At 47.1% G+C, this 16,946-nt stretch overlaps 2 protein-coding genes across 2 annotated transcripts; one reads left to right on the top strand and one right to left on the bottom strand.

Annotated features, from left to right (window-relative positions):
• Positions 1-3,289: 3,289 nt before the first annotated feature.
• Positions 3,290-8,459, top strand: LOC100121152 (cuticular protein RR-2 family member 26). Its single transcript, XM_016988249.2, has 3 exons — positions 3,290-3,508; positions 7,281-7,556; positions 7,640-8,459. Exons 1-3 carry the CDS (start codon positions 3,503-3,505, stop codon positions 7,985-7,987), a joined length of 630 nt encoding a protein of 209 aa, XP_016843738.1. The 5' UTR covers positions 3,290-3,502; the 3' UTR covers positions 7,988-8,459.
• A 73-nt stretch (positions 8,460-8,532) lies between these two features.
• Positions 8,533-16,932, bottom strand: LOC100121174 (cuticular protein RR-2 family member 27). Its single transcript, XM_001604713.5, has 3 exons — positions 13,934-16,932; positions 12,595-13,560; positions 8,533-12,518 (listed from the first exon to the last, which is right to left on the bottom strand). Exons 1-3 carry the CDS (start codon positions 13,937-13,939, stop codon positions 12,225-12,227), a joined length of 1,266 nt encoding a protein of 421 aa, XP_001604763.1. The 5' UTR covers positions 13,940-16,932; the 3' UTR covers positions 8,533-12,224.
• Between the last annotated feature and the right edge of the window lie 14 nt (positions 16,933-16,946).

Below are 16,946 nucleotides of genomic sequence, written 5' to 3'. Positions count from 1 at the left end.
CATCGATCCGTGCGTGAACGCGCGAGTTGTGCCCTTGGCACGCATACCCGCGCGCGTATAATATGATCGAAGATCCCCCGAAGAAGAGCGTGGAAAAGCAGCGTACGTTCGATTGTGCGGGGGGAGGCCGACGCGCAATTTTTCGACTTTTAATGACCGCCGCGAGGCTCTCTCGCGCGGCGGATTTAAAATTCGAGCTTCTTTTTCTTTTTGCGCGCGAATCTTCGCGCTCGTTTAACCCTCATTGAAAGCGAGACCCCGAGACTCGCGATGAGCTCTACCTTGGCACGTTTTCCTCGTCGTTCGCGCGCGCGTTTTATTTATACGCGAGAGAGACTAGGAGCCGAATATAATTGCCATAAATCGCCGCCACTTTCAGCCTTATTACATCCGCGTGAATTTCCTCGCCGCTCATCATTTTTTTTTTACAATATAACCTTTCCACTCCACAACCCTATGCGATTTACACAATCGCTGCAAAACGCGCGCGCGTAGGCGCATAATGAAACCGAGCAGTATAGAGCGAATGTCCCCTCCTCCTCCTGCCTCTCTCGGGTCACTCTGCGGTTGAAATTTTATTTATTACTCCTGGATCGTACATATACGCGCGCGAGGATGCTGCGGCTGCTGCGCGAGACCACTGTTGCGTAAGCGCCTGCTGGTACAAATCAAAGCCGGCGCTGCTGCACACACGGTCCACGAATTTCAATTAATTTTTCATTAGCCATGATAAATTCAACCGCGCGCACTAATTAGAATTATTAAACCGCGCGCGGAGACCGATTATGTAGTGCGAAGATTCCGATCTGGACGAGGAGAGACGGAATAAAGAGCTGCTGCGGGGAAATTTTTTTTTTTCAAACTCGGCGTGTAAATACTTTGTAATTCGTCTTATTTTACAATCTTTCTCTGTGTCTCCTTCGCTCGCACAGATATGCATGCATGTCTGCGATGTTATCTAACCGGCGATTCTGTAATCCAGTACAATTTTCGCTGCGCTTTTCGGGGCAATAAGCCTGCGCTGCGCGCACGCGACTGCGGTAATAATTAGACAAAAAGGAAGAGAACAGAGAGACGCCGAAGAAGGGGGAAGAAAAAAGCTACTTAAATCCTTTCACAATCCGAAAAAAGCAGGACCGTGTGTAATTTAAAAATACACCCAGAAAATGCTCGCGCTCGCGTCAAATTATAATTACGGGTTAACTCTTTCTCTCCATCTCCCGGCACTGAAATTTCGCGCGAGCGCGCTCTAAGTATATATACCGGGGGATAGAGCGATTATGTCATGGTCCTCTCGCGTATTAGACGGCAGCAGCGCTCGACCTTTGAAATTTCAAGGCTCCTCTTCTGGTGTATACGAAAAAAAAAAGCGAGCGCGCAATTCGTTTACGCAAAGCGTACATCCGATTCGATATTTTTCAATCAACTCGTCTAACGCGCCGACTCATCCTTTTGTGTGTGTGTGTGTGTGTAAGCTCGCAGCGGGGGCGATCTCGAAATATGACGTGTATATCGGAGCGTCGACGGAAGCCATTAGAGAGAGAGAGAGAGAGAGAGAGAGGCGCTCGAGGAATGTGTCTTCTTCGTCGGGCGTCTATCGCTCCGCAGTACAGCCTTGATTTCTTTGTGCGCACGATTGTAGCGCAGAATGCGAGGAAAAATCGCGCTGATGCATCCACCGAGACATACGCGTCATTGTGCGTTTCATGAAAGTTTCGATGATGCGCGAGCGAGAGAGCACAGAGCGCGCGCTATGGGGTTATAAGGACGCGCGAGGCGCGAGAGCTGAGCTCGCGGAGATTGATTTTTGCTTTGCGAAATTTTCTTTTGTGCCCCGGCATCGGCAGCTCTTGTAATACGCGTCTGCATCGTTGGGAAATGTATCGAGATTACTAGCAGTCTGTGTTGACTCAGGAAAAATGCATTTCGATCTTTTCAGGGAATTTCTTCGAGCTCGCGTATATGTAGCCCAAGTATTTTTCATTTCCTATATGTGTGTATATAGCCCGATGGTCGTTTTTACGCCAGATCCGCCCATAGTCGCGTCCGGGCTCTGTAGCGCGAGTAAATAATGCAACAAAGTCGAACAAAGCAACTCCCCCCGCGACTGCTCTATGCATTCATTTTGTGCATCTTTAGCTTTTACCCGATTTTACAATCAACTATATGTTCGTAGAAAGAGAAATCCGTTTAGCCGCCAAAAGCGAGCGATCTTTTGATGCCCGAGCGAATAAAGCTCGCTCTGCGCGCGATCAATCGAATAACTCGACGAGTGCAGCAGAGAAACTCTCGACTATATATACCTACACGCGAACGAGGTGCAATTAGCGTATGTATGAATTCGAGTTATTTTTGATGCGCGCGCGTGTTTTCCATTTTTGAGATCGATCGAGGTATGTATATAGCGATTCTGAAAATTACTCCCCGAATTAACGTAATGTCGGGTGCCCGAAAAATTATTAAAAATACATAGAGCCCGCAGATACTCTCAACTGCATACGCGACCACATGTAGTTAGCGCACGAATTCGAGCTATTTTCAAATTACTGAAAATCGAAGCGCGTATGAATTCCCAATCCGAAATCAATCTAGGCGTCTCTAATTATACTGCACTATCGAATTCCCGAAAAAGAAGCCAGCCAGAGCGCAGAAATTCATCCTCGCTGGCTGCGCATTCCAGGCCAGGCGAAAAACAATAGCCTCTTACTATACTACTACGATACACATCTGACAAAGCCTCTCTCGCATCGCCGGCGACAGCTAAGTACACACGTGTATAGTACAGCGCTCGCAGTTGTGCTCCATCGTGTAATAATAACGCGTTCGCTCTTACTCTCCCGCGCGATCTCGAAATCTCTCCCCGTGCTCGCACGGCTCAATCACGACGCCCCACCACGTTATACACGTCATAAGGCAGGCACGTAACCTTAAGCCACCCCCAAAAAGTGCCAGCGCGACTGGGACTCGTATACACGCGTGCGAGAGACGGGCCCGCACATGGAGGGGGTGCCCGGGTGGTGGGGCCTTGTACACTGCGTCGGCGTGCGAAGAGGATATCAGCGCGGTGGCGCAACGGCCTTGCTCGTGATGTTACATATATCGGCCTGCGAGAGGGAAAGAGAGGACCGCGAGTGGATGATGATGACGCGCTGCCGCCGCCGCGCTCTCTGTGTCTCTGTGTGTGTGTGTGTGTGTGTGATGATGATGATCCGCAGGCGCATATCTCGGGCGCGAAAGGTATAAAACACGGGCCCCGGCAGATGCTACCTCGCACTCGGCACCATAGTCATCTCCCATAAGGATCTCAAACAGAACACGCATATCCTCACACACACACACGCACAAGTGGACTGCTGCTCTGTACCGCTGCTGCTGCTTCGAGTATACAGTCGTCGTGTCAGGAGGCACACGCGAGTTTGAATAAAGAGTGCTTCTTGATTTTCATTCGACTGTGCTGCGAGAGCCGAGTGTTAACGCTTGATTCCCGATTTTGCCGAGAACCATGAACGTGAGTATATTATATTTCGTTTGATTTGAAACACAATCGCGTGTATGTAATATACAGAGGGTAGGAGTTCGTGGAAAAAGCTTCGGTTATACATATAGTTTCGAGTGCTTGTTTTGCGCGCGAAGCTCGCGAGTTTATTTCATTGCGCGCGCGCGCCGTGTATCGATCGAACCGTATAATGCTACAGAGTATAGCGAGAGTAATAATTGTTAGCGTCGATCGCGCAAAATGTTTGCGTAGTGACGTCCAATAAAAAATCGATTACTATATACCAGTTTAGAGGCGCAAGCGCCCCGTATATAAAATGTGATTTCATCGAGCTAAAGAGTAAACACGAATCACGCTAAAGAGCCTGGCTTTACGTGTGCTTACTCATAAAGAGCGCCCTTCAATCGACAACTCGTTAAAAAAATATTAAAGAGAGAGAGAGAGAGAAAAAAAAATTGTAGCTTTGAATTGTTGATGAGATTGAATTTTTTTATACCGACGTAATCGGTTTGGTAATTTAAATGGCGAATTATATGTTGCTTCCGAACATATTCGAATGAGGATTTAACGAGCTTCTCGTAGAGAATGAATTTTTATCATATTATATTATATTGTTAAATGAAAAAGTACACTGCGAGAATAGCAAATTTTTTTCATCAATTATTTTTCGTTTCGGCAGCTGAATGTAACACATATTTTTCGTATCGTGTCCGGTATATGAAAAATGTTCGGATTTAAATAACGAGAATACAACTAAATATCAGCTTCTCGGAATAATAGAATCTTTTCAAATTGTACAATGAAAGCTCGGAGCGTCGAATTGTTTAAAAATCCGCCTCCCTGTAAAATTTTGAAAAATTTACATAAATAATCATTATTTCCGCACCGGGAATCCATAAACCAGTGTAAACGCAGTACAAATCGCCGTTAAAATACAGAAACGGTCGATCCGGTGCATATTCATAATTCCGGATAAAAAAACTCGAAAATTTTTTACAGCTTTCACAATGATCTCTCGCGCACTTTCCCATGTCTATAACCCACTTCCCCGGCTGGCAACGTCGGTGATTATTAAGTTTTTAGATCGACTCCCGATAAGCAGCGTACGGCAACAAATCACTCACTCGTTTGCGTATGTTTACACAGACATCCGCGTCTGATGAAAAAGCCAAAAACCTCTTGGAGCGCGCGAAAGCCGGCGTCATCCGCGCACGGCTGAAAAATCGCGCGGCGATGTATATACCTCTTGCGCAATCCGTCGCGCGCTCTCGCGCAGAAAACTCGCGCGGGAGGGCCCCCCCGTTATGATTGCCGTCCGTAAATCAGTCGGCGATCGCTTCCCTTGCGAAACGCCGCCGCGGAAAATCTCGCCGCGCGCGAATTTGGAAACGAAATTTCTCGTATACGAGACGTAAAAATTCGGACAATGCGCCAATCGACGATATGATCGCGCCGTAATTCATCACATGCCCGAAAAAGAAGACACCGCTGCAGTGACTTGCGCAATGGGCAACTGCGTGTGCGCTGAAAAATGAAGCGACACGCGCTCGGCGAGGGGGCGACTGATTAATTATCGGTCGCTCGGATGTTGCGCGATAGAGGCGCGCGAGACTCGCGAGGATGAGAGACGGTGTCGGTAAAAGTTGCGGAGATTTCAATTACAGAGAGTGAGAGAGAGAGAGAGAGAGAGAGAGAGAGAGAGAGAGAGAGAGAGAGAGAGAGAAGAAGAAGAAGAAGCGTCGGCAGGGCTAATTTATACGCATCGGCGTAACTCGGCGATTCTTAGGCCCGATAAGCCGCGTAAGATGCGTTTCATTGTTTTAATTTTGTTTGGCTTTCTCGATTATTATGCGCGAGAGATGTGTGTCTTAATTAATACCGCAACGGCTCTGAGGGTATCTGTGTATAGACGCCGTTTTGTAATTTCGTCAAGCGGCGAGTTGCGCTGCTGCAGCTTCTGCGCTCCTTGTCGATACTTTCTCCGTGATAAATTTATGCGTTACAAATCGATGCAGCGCGATCTTCGTGCATACCGAAATAAAAGCCGAGATTGCATCTTCTCCGCCGCGGCGGATTAAGGTGAAATTGTCAATAGGCTTCGATATCCACACGCATGTACCGTTGCTCAATGATTCCATCGCGGAAAATTATTAACTCGCGCGGGTAGTATAACTGAGCTTCTGCAAATTTTACATAATCGGACCTCTCTCGATGTGTAAGATGAAAAAATTGCGCGCGCAATTATCTATAATTCATTATGCGCGTTTATGGGAACATCGCGGCGAGATTATACGTGTAAGTATAATATCACGTAATAAAGCGGCAGGAAAATTGAGATAAGCATTTCCTCGCACAACATTCAATTAGACACTTCAGCTTGTCTAGATGCAATCGTAGATCTATACGAGAGGTCTCAGTCGGGCTAATTGAATTGGATGATCTTCGTTCACAGTCTACTTTGTATTTATTATCCGCGACGAGATCTAGTTTGTATTTCGATGCGCGAGCGTGTTACAAAGAAAGCGTATTAATTCTCCTACTATCCGACGTTTTATTTACCAGGTCGTTAGCTCGCTCGGGGATCCGTTTAATCTTTTCAATTTCAGCTCTCAAAGCCGGGGGACGTGCTTCGGTGTTTTGTTGTTTTTTTTTTTCACACACACACACACACGCTACGAGTCTTTTAATCCAACTCGTGGATACATTCTTTTTTCCGTTTATATTCAATCGATTTATACGCTTTGAAATTTTACATCGAATCTCGAGCGAGAGCAAATATGAAAAATCGATCAATCCCACAAAACGTCCCATCCGCACTCGGTACGAAGATTCGCTCCCGAACATAATAAATATAGATTCCTAAATAAATTTCAAATTCAATCTCGTCTCGAAAGGCGCCGAAAATTTCATTCGCGTCAATTTAATCCCGACTCCAGTGCTGCATTTCTCTCTTCCGCGCTTAGGTCAATACAGGCCCACCGAAAATCGGAAAGGAAGAGTCGAGTACACACACGCGCGCACAGCCGCACACGGAGAGACAAAGAGAGCCGGGATTTTGTGCAGGTGATGAGAGGAGAGAGGGAGATCGCCGCTACAGATGCCGCGTCCGCAGCGGCACGTGCAGGAGCTCTTTTCAATTCGTTATAGGCCGCAGAGTCTCTCTGTCGGCAGCACCAGAGCAGCGCTGATGCGTGTGTGCGTTGCAAAACACACACTCTGGGATCTGCACTAATGCACGAGTTCTCTCTCGTTGCGTCAAAATTGCGATGCTGCGCGTGCGTTTCGCTGGCCCCGGAAAATTATCAATTATTCGAAATCTGGGGAGAGAGATAAGTCGCTGTGAATAATCTCGCGCGCGATTTCGAGATGAGCTCGTCGCGTTGCATAAATTTAGAAGAGAAAAATTATATTCCACAGCCGATTGTAAAGAAAGCCGCGCGGCTGGCTGTTTTATGTAAACTACAGGTTTTAGGAGATAAGAGAAAAAGCTGGAAAAGGTTAATTGAAAAAAGTGCACGCTTCGGATCGATCGTTATCGCATACATCATCGCGCTGCAGTAGCCTATATCTCGCGTCGAGAGATAGCTATCTCCGTAAATAATGACTTCCTCGGATAGACTCTCCTCGTTGAATATATTTGTCCAGTAAACCAAAAGTTACCCGAAAAAACATTACGTAAAATTTCCGAACGACGCTTCGAGAGGAAATAAAAAAAGAATCGTAACCGAATTGCAACGCCGAGCAATAATCAGGGTGTATAATTGGGAAAACGCTTGCTCCGCAGAAATTCGTCGCATCCACAGTGCTGATGGCGTTGGTCGGTCTGAGCTTGGCCGAGCCGCCCGTCAATCAGTACCTGCCGCCGGATCAGCTGTACGGACCACCGGGTATCCAGCAGAGGCCCCCAGCCCAACAGGGTGGCGGCAACCGACCGGGACAATTCGGCGGCAGCGGCGGCGGCTCCAATTTCGGCGGCGGATCCAACCAGTACCTTCCGCCCAATCAGCAATACGGACCACCAGGCGCCGGTTCCGGTGGATACGGCGACGGCTCTAACAACGTGAGTATTATGCGCGCAAATGAATTGCTATTGTTTGCACCTGCTATTGCTTCATTAACAACAAAACTTTGCGAACTTTTCAGGAACCCGCCAAGTACGAGTTTGAGTACACGGTGAACGACCCGCCATCCGGCAACGACTTTGGCCACAAGGAGTCTCGCGACGGTGACCTCACCCGCGGTGTCTACTTCGTGCTGCTGCCCGACGGTCGTCGTCAGATGGTCGAGTACGAAGCTGACCAGGACGGCTACAGGCCCAAGATCACGTACATGCAGGTCGGCGGTGGAGCCGGTGGTGCCGGTGGTGCTGGTGGATACCCCAGCGGTGGACCCGGAGGTTACCCCAGCGGTGGTCCCGGTGGATACCCCAGTGGAGGAGCCGGGGGCTACCCCAGCGGCGGCGGTGGCGGACAGGGCGGCTATCGGTACTAGAGTGTCTGAGTATTTTCTTGTATAAAGTTCGACGGTTCGTTCGTTCGTTCGTTCGTTCTCCGATGGGATCTTTTTCTCTCCTGGATTATTGTTCGAAAAGCGAGATGTTTCCATTATAGCTTTAGTATAGAGTAGAATCCCGCGTAGCCTTGTTTCATTGAATAATCTCGATTTTTACCCGCAAAAGGCTTCCATGACAAACGCTGCAGGTAGTTTGAATCGCAAACAACGAAAATAAACGATATTCCAGCTGCACGCAGATGCTTATCGCGCTCGAAAAAGATCCCATCGGCCGCTCGGACACGGCCAATCGGGGAAGGTTTTAACGAAGTCGTTCTGCTGGAGATAAAAACGATAATCGATTATATGCCGATGTGACTCTGCATCAAATCAGCGCGCGTCAAAGTGCGTCGATTTTTGCTGCAGAGTACACGCCTATCGCTGTCTTTATTCGCGAATGTCACGGCGCACAAGCCATATCTATATATATCTATATATATATATATATATATATATATATATATATTCACGAGAGAGAGAGAGAGAGAGAGAGAGAGAACGAGCCGCGACAGTTGGGAATGAAGACAGCGATAATTTAATAAAGTTAAAAGAGAGAGAGGGAGAAATATTCGCACATATATTTAACGAGCGAGATGAGTTGAATATATAAACTTGTTGAAAATACTCATATTTTTATACATAACGCATATACACACATACACATACGACACTCACACGACCGATATTCTCTGTCATATCTGATTGTAACACGAGATAACGTCGCAGCGGTGCACGTCCCTACACGTGTATCCGCGCGTTGTCCATTTTGTAACATAGCTCATTGTGCTCATATACATACCATATATATACATGTACATTACGCGATGATCGTATACTATACCACGTGTATCCGACTGTGTACAGATGTACACAGCTATATATATATACATACGCCCCTAACCAGAAGAAGCAAGCAAGTGAAAAAACGTAAAAAAAAATAATGATAACAATAACTGTAACCCCCACGACGCGTGGGTAATAATTACCCATATATATACTGTATACACATATCGTAGCAGCTCCACACTATACAAAGCATCATCACCCTCTTACCTTATGTATACATGCATGTAATCTCTTCTATATATGTATACGTGTTCGTACAATATAATAATTTAAAACAGAAAACGTGCGCTCTCCCTCGAGCCTGTGAATTTATTTGGATTACCCAATCGATTCTGCGCCCTTATTGCCTATCTATATCTATATAGATCCCGATAATGGGCTCCTTTCTCTTGCGCGTAATGCATCCCGGAGCCCGATTTCGCCGACAAGAGACATCAGACGGATTCGACGCTCTGCACAGCTTGATCGACTCGAGTATCAGAAAATGCACTTATCAAAGACGTCGCGCGCTGCAATCGCTGTCGTATATATGTAAAGCCTGATGCAAGTGTGCATCGTTGCGCAAATTGAAACACACGAATAGCTCAATAATATTGGATCGTATGAGAGCAAATATGCGTAGTGAACCCACGAGGATGATGCTTATCTATAGGCACTCGACTAATAGAGTCTCCTATACAAGCCACTATAGAAATTTATCGCTGCGATTCCTTTTTTCCGCGACCGGGTCGTTAACATCGTATCGGCGCGCCGCACTATACTTCACGAGCAACAAGTCTTTATATTCATTACGCGGCTGTATCGTGTAGTAGTAGTAGTAGTGCTTGACTAAAATAAAAAAAAAAGGAACATCGCACCGCCAATGAAACATTCTTCCTGCAGGCGCGTAAAAATCAAGCGCGATTCAATAGTGGAGATTACTTTTATTTCGAGCAGCGCGAGCGCGAAACGTCGTTTTACGAGCGTTTTAAAAGCCGTAAAATATTTGCATGGACTGATACCGCTGAAAAATGAGAGAGAGAGAGAGAGAGAAAAGGATCGATCGAACGCGGGAAAATTATACTATAGCGATTGCGGCAGCAGCCGCGCGCGCAAAGATATAACTCGCGGCTGTTTCCAATATTAATTAATGGCCGTTGTGTACGTGTGCGACTCGCTAGCGGAAGTCTGATTAATTTTGGCACGAATAGCGACGTTTGATATTGGATCGGTGAAACTCGTATAGTGTTGTGTTTTTTTTTTATATTGTGTTCTACTATAAGCGAGTTTCTATTATTTCATCAAACGCGCGTAATAGACTTATTGTTCGGACGGATGAAGTTGTTGTTGATGATGGCGATGCTGAAAGTACGGGCACTTTTCGAAGGAAGACGCCGTACAATATACGACTGAGCCGCCAGAAAATCGCTTTTACAAAGTAACACTTTAAATTTTCTATTTTACAATTAAGGCACTCACGAGGCTTTAACGGCAAAACATCGCCTGTTTTGTACGTCAAAAGATCGAGCTAAAATTACATTAGAGGAAACCTCGTTGAAAACAGCTGCCTACACCGCAAACGAGCGTTTCCGCATAATACAATCATCGGTGATATCTCTCTCGGTTACAAATACGCCCAATACAAACGCCACGTTGCGAAAGGAGGATCGGCCGCGTAACGAAGTAGCGAAACAAAACTCCTCTCGCACACACTCACGCATACTTACTCGGCGACTCTGCCTCCGATGTGAAAGTAATGCGCCGGAGAAGATCCAGCCGAAACACGTGTATCTCTCGCTCTTACACGTCTATACGTATAGCTCTCGGCGTCTATGTGTGTGGCAACTTGATAATATAGTCCCGCGCAAAATGCGCCGTGTGATCTAACCGCGGCGCCGATGTCGCTCTCGGCTTTGGCGAAAAATTGTGTTTGGAGACTAAATACCACCTTGGCGCTCGTGCATTACGTATTCTGTCTGCAGATTTGATTAGTCCTCGCGGGTGACTCCGTGATCCAGATTCCCGAATTTCGAGAATTGCCTTCACCGCTCGAACATCCTCGAAGAAGATAATTAAAAAAAAAGAGGGAGGAAGGCTGCGTGCATAATATGGGAATTAGAATAACAGCCTGACGAAATCGAGGAACATATACATTTAAACTACGCGTATAGTCTCGCGGCTCTTCGCCAAAAACAGCGAGAAGCTTTTCGTGCAGCTCGAGCGCACATATGGAAAGGTCGAGAGCGAGGGAAATTTGAATGGGCCGTTGACGCGAGCTGATCTTCGGGCTGACAACTGTGGCGGATTGCGTGACAGGCTGTCGCGCGCGTTTCCGCGCTCGATCTTGCGTAACTTATACGTACACGTATATATACCTATCGTGATTCCTCGCGCTTCATTCGCTGTGGATGTGTATCGTTTGAATAAATGTAACGGAATACTTTGCATATCTTTCTCTTGTCGGTGGGGATTATATCTTGATTAATGAATACGTGACACATGGCTCTGATTACATGTTATAAATATTATACGCATATATTTTTCTTTTTTTTTTTTTCTACAATTTGTACAAAAGTGTAAAGTAATGTAAGTACTCAAAAGCAGGATCGTTGCTTATCCCATAATATTCGGTATTAATGCTTCTGTCGCGCTCGCGCATTTGCTAAATAATTCGCTCTAACGTATTGTATTATTCAAATGAGAGACATTACTTAATTACGACTACGTTATATATTATGGTATAACATATACAGCGAAACTGCAGTGCGATAAACTCTCTGCGACGAAAAATCAGAGTTCTAATGGAGGTACACGATTAATATGCATATAATAAAACGCGAATAATAACTCCACACCGCACTGCGCGTTCGGATTATAAAGAAATCGTACAATTATGAGAACACTGCGTATATGTATACGACGTGGATGCAAACGCGGCCGCGAGTAAGGGAAGCGTTCGATCGGCACAGCTCGCAATTTTTTCCGGCAAATCGAAACGTCCATCAGCGCTTTCGCCTGCTCTCGACGCGATGTTTGTTAAAAAAAAAACGTGTATTTTTTCTGGTTTAACCGAGGGCGCAACGCGTGCGAGATAAAAACCGTCAAAAATTTCGTCCCACTTACTCTCGCCCGCGTAAGTGTACAGCGTTTCTGCATTTGCACTCTTCTACTCCTCTCCCGCACGATTATATAGCGATTATTCCAGCTGGGATCGCTTGGATTGTGCTGGTTCATCGCGCTCCTTTTTTTACTACACTATCATAATGCTCAGCGTCGAGTTAGTTTAATTGTACTATGTCGTGGTGTGAACGAGTTCGCATATCCTGAGTTATATAAGAAGATCGCGAGCGGACTAGTAAGGTCCCTGGTGGGCGTCGAGGCTGTTGGCGTTCTTGTCGTATCCTCCGAAACCGATGTCAGCTAAGGTGGGAGTTTTGGGGCCGAGAACCGAGGCAGCTTCCTCGTACGAGATCCTGGGCTTGAAGCCGTTCTCGTCGGCCTCGTAGTGGACGATCTGCTTACGGCCGTCGGGTAGGAGCACACTGTAGACCCCGGAGGTCTGGGCTCCGTCGCGAGACTCCTTGTGGCCGAAGTCGTTGCCGAACTCATCGCTCACGCGGTACTCGAACTCGTACTTGGCTGGTTCCTGGGATGAAAAATTCGGATGTTTTTGAGGCTGATTTTTGAAGAAGAAAGAAAATAATGGGAGTGAGATAACTCACCGTCGTCTGCTCGGAGCGAGCGGCAGCTCCGTACTGGTAGCCAGCGTTCTGAGCGGCGGAGGACTCGTATCCCTGGGAAGACTCGTCGTGGCCCAGAGGTGGCAGGTAGTTGTCGGCGGGCTGCTCGAAGCTCTTGGCAGCTGGGGCACCCGAGGGGTAGCCTCTCTGGGGGTATCCGCTTCTGGCTGGACTGGAGGAGGCCGAAGTGGCCAGTCCCGAGAACTTGGGCTGAGGCTTGGAATAAGCTGGACCGTCGAGCTTGTAGGGCGAGACCGAGACGACGGAGATCCTGGGCACCGGAGTCGTGGCGGAATATCTGCTGTTCACTCTGCTGCTGCTGCTGCTGCTGGGTGGCAGGTAGTCGCTCTTGGGAGGCACTGCCGACTGTCCAGTCTTGGCTGGGGGCAGGTACTCGGGTTTGGCTGGGATGCTCGGGGTCGAGGGCTTGAGAGGTGGCAGGTAGTCATTGGCGGGCACGGCTGGGGTAGTTCTGCTGGGCGGCAGGTAGTCGTTAGCCGGAGCACTGGTTGGTCTGCTGCTCTGAGGTGGCAGGTATTCGTTAGATGACTGCTGGTTGCCGGACTGGGCTGGTGGCTGGTAGTCGTTGGCAGGTGGAGATGGCGGTGCCAGGCTGGGAATCGGCTTGTCGGCTGCTGGCAAGTAGTTGGAAGATGGACGTTGTGGCTGCTGCTGTTGACGAGCCCGAGGAGGCAGGTATTGGCTGTTAGGATTGGCAGCGGGTGCAGCTGGATGGTTGTAAGAGGGTGGCAGGTACTGGGAGGCCGTCGAGGGATTGTTCGCTTGCGACTGATGGTGATGCTCGTGGTCGTGGTCGTGGTCGTGTTCGTGGTGCTGCTGGAGGTGAGGCGGCAGGTACTGGGACGAGCTGGAACCTGGCGGTCGATAGCCGGCCGGTTCTAGACTGGCCAGCGCCACCGCTGCTACGCTCAGAAGAACTACGAATACCTGGAAAACAGTCAATTTTGTAGCGGATGGAGCGAAGGTATTACGGCTATTTGACGTAGCTTGTAACAAACCAACGCAACGTAGGAAAAGTGATATTTTTGACGAAATAGTATAACTGAAAACATGTTTTTCGATTTTTTTCCCTAACACACTGTATAAATAAAATAAAACAAACAGATGTTTGACGGCGGCGATTTAGCAGCAACAAAAAAAAATCAAGAATCACCGCACAATATTTTCCACAAATCTAAAAAGTCACAATCATCGAACACGATCTACTCCTCGCACGAGCAACCGCGCACAGAACAGTATACTCGTTACAAATGATAAAATCGATTCACTGGACACAAATCGTCTGTTCCCGTTCGCTTACCTGCATGTTGCTTCTCTTCTCGGCTCGGAAGTCGCTTTGATTTGGCTCCGTCGACGGCCCTCGCTTTTATACAATCACAGATACGCACACACCTCTTCGACGCATATCGGCCAGTCGAGCTCTCCTCTCCTCTCCACGAACCTCTCAAAGTAGTAGTCGTAGGTGAGGGCAAAGGCAGCGCGCGTATGGCCGACCGGCGCCTCCCCTACGCGCCGCCAATGCCGGCGTCATCATCGGCTAATGGACCTTATTCATCTTCCGCGATGAACGCATCGGGAGCGGGACTGTCTTCGAGAGCCGGCGTAAGTATACGCGCCTGATGTTCCCTTTCGCAATGCCGCGTAACATCGAGAGCAAGGACGCAACGAGCCGTTGTGCGGAGGATCGGCGCACGACGTAACGCGCTGTTTCCTACTTTCGTCAGGATTTCGGAGGGTCGATGACGAGGACTAGATAAATCGGTACTTTCATCGTTGGAGTCGTTCAACAAATCGAATGTGTCGCCGAATGTATACCGGTGACTCACGGCCCGTCGCGCTGTATGCGGATTAACGATCGCCGACGCTTCATTATTGTTTAACGAAGATACACAACTCTCGCAATTCAAATCGCTTTTTACTCTCGCATAACACTGTCCCTCGCGTGCGTGGAATATCGACTCGTACAACGCCGCACTTGTGTATTTCAACCGCGAGCGTTTATTTTTAATCTATATGCGCGATTCACCTCACGCGCGCTTATAATACGAACTTCGTCAAAACTCTCTCGAACGCTGTATATTATTGTTTACACGGCTCTCAAATCTGCAATTACTGTGATGAAAATGTGTACCCAGGTATACACTCTCGAGCCGAATTAATGCAGCCGATGAGTTTTCATTCGGGCGCCCTCACAGCTTTCGAAAGATGGGTCCGCGGAGTGAATCGATGCATCCGCGCGCCAAGGTAGGGTCCAGTACGAATTATTCAGATTTATTCAAACGTAAGCACACATTCGAGTGATTTTATAGTCTCTCAATCTAATTCTTTCTTCTCGACTATGTAGTTGGGCAACATCCGTTTTTCGAAAATGCGACTTTTGGCTCGCGCGAGTCTCGACGCGCTGCAGAGACGTTAAGTACACTCGCTGTCCGAATTGTTGATGGCGCCGCTGTGAAGCACGCACTTATGTTTGTTCCGAATTTCGACAGCGTTATATTTTAGTCTGAAGCTCTCTCACTCTCGTGTGCTTTTCATCGGGATCGTCAAATTGTTATATTCGTCGGCAGTTTTGTGAACGTGTGCAGAACGAAACGGATTCGTGGCAGTTTGTTCTCGCGCGGATTGTTATTGCGAAAACGCCGAATTCCAATTTATATTTCATTAACATAGAAATGATTGCGATATTATATTGGTTGGATCGTCAAATTGGAATTCGTCGCTATTTTTTATAAATGTATTAAATCAATGCATCCATGATTTCCGGTATTTTTGGATCACTTTATGAATTTTCGATCTTCGCGAAAGAGCTAAATCATATACGATTACATTTTGCATCTACGTTTATTTACGATCATCGCAAGATATTTATGCCCCGATAAATATTGTAGATAGCTCGTTACCCGCCGCCGAATATTATTCACGCTTAATAAATCTAATCGATAGTAGCATTTTTAAATAAATATAACCAGAGAAATTATTGCTCAGATAGCTCGCCCGGAACATCAATTAACGCTAAGCCCGAAAAGTTCTACGGTGAATATACAACATCTCGCTACCGACTAATGTCAATCATTGTATACATTACAGGTATACATTCACACAGCCATAGAGCGAGTGTCCAGATCGTAGATAAGATCAAAACGCGCGGCATCATACCGTACGTCCCATTCACAGAGCTCGGCTCCAGCGATCCAGTATACGCATAGAAGACGACCTTTCCCCATCGCACCTCCGACGCGTCTCTCGCGCGTTTACTTTGTAACTCAGTTCCCACATAACTCCATAACAGCCAATAAACACGCAACTCACGGACCTAGTCCGCCGCTGCCCTCGTAACTCGAAATTCCTGTCGCTCTCTCGAGCGATCCCGCATATCAGGTCACGCGAAAGCGCCTAGAAAAATCGCGCTTATATTATCGTGTATGCCTTATCGCTGGCAGGAATCGCGCTTCAATTAATTTGCGACTCGGTGAAATTCAGCCGCCCGCGACGTTGTGATAAATCTGTTATTTCGGTGTGTCTTAGTTAAGAAGCCGGACTCGACGGAAGCACGACGAGCTACGTATCCTGCGCATCCTTGATGCTTCTCGAATTTCAGACGAAGCCTTTCACTCTTTAGCGGGTGGATGTTTGGGCAATTTCTGCTGAATAGTTTGCAATATAACGGAATCTAATTGGTATGCCGATGTAAGCTTGTGCGTAAGATTTCGCAATATTATACTGTTTTGCTGTCGTTCGCTAGGGAACGTGTAATTCAGTGACAAAAGGGATGTTTTGCGGAGCTTTTATGAGTTGCCTAACATGCATAAGCTTTGTAAACAAAATTAAATCATTCTCTAAATTTATCCTTCAATTTTAGCTTGGTTTCGTAAATGCGATCATACGATATTAGCTGAATATAAATTTTACTGATATGCGTAAAAACATCTAAGCGCTTAAGTCACAGCGAAAGCTCAATTTACGCAATATCCAACATCCACAAAGGCTCACACTCGTACGTATGGTGTACCGATCTCTCGAGTACCCTCTCACCACTTGACGGGGCATCTTCTCAGCTTCACATGCCGGGACACGAAACAGGAGCAAGTACCCTCGCGTATGTGGCGGCACGTTAAATTTTACTCGAAGGATCTCGTGAGCTCGCCTGTAGGATAACTAACAGCCGAGGCTTCATTTTCCCGATGCCACTGCAGCTAACGCTTTGAAAGCTGCTTGATGCGCTTATAATGGCTGAGTGCCGTGAACCAAAGATATTTTAGGAGCTGGGTGTTAAATTACACTATTTTGCAGCATTTTGTGCAAATAGCGACGAG

This window comes from Nasonia vitripennis, chromosome 5 (genome assembly GCF_009193385.2).
Source record: "Nasonia vitripennis strain AsymCx chromosome 5, Nvit_psr_1.1, whole genome shotgun sequence".
NCBI lineage: Eukaryota > Metazoa > Arthropoda > Insecta > Hymenoptera > Pteromalidae > Nasonia > Nasonia vitripennis.
This window is presented reverse-complemented; position numbering and strand designations above follow the sequence as displayed.

Coding starts and splice junctions, on each gene's coding strand:
- LOC100121174 (XM_001604713.5), bottom strand. Junction 12,519..12,594: donor CTCGCTCCGAGCAGACGACG/GTGAGTTATCTC, acceptor TTTTCATCCCAG/GAACCAGCCAAGTACGAGTT.
- LOC100121152 (XM_016988249.2), top strand. Junction 7,557..7,639: donor ACGGCGACGGCTCTAACAAC/GTGAGTATTATG, acceptor CGAACTTTTCAG/GAACCCGCCAAGTACGAGTT.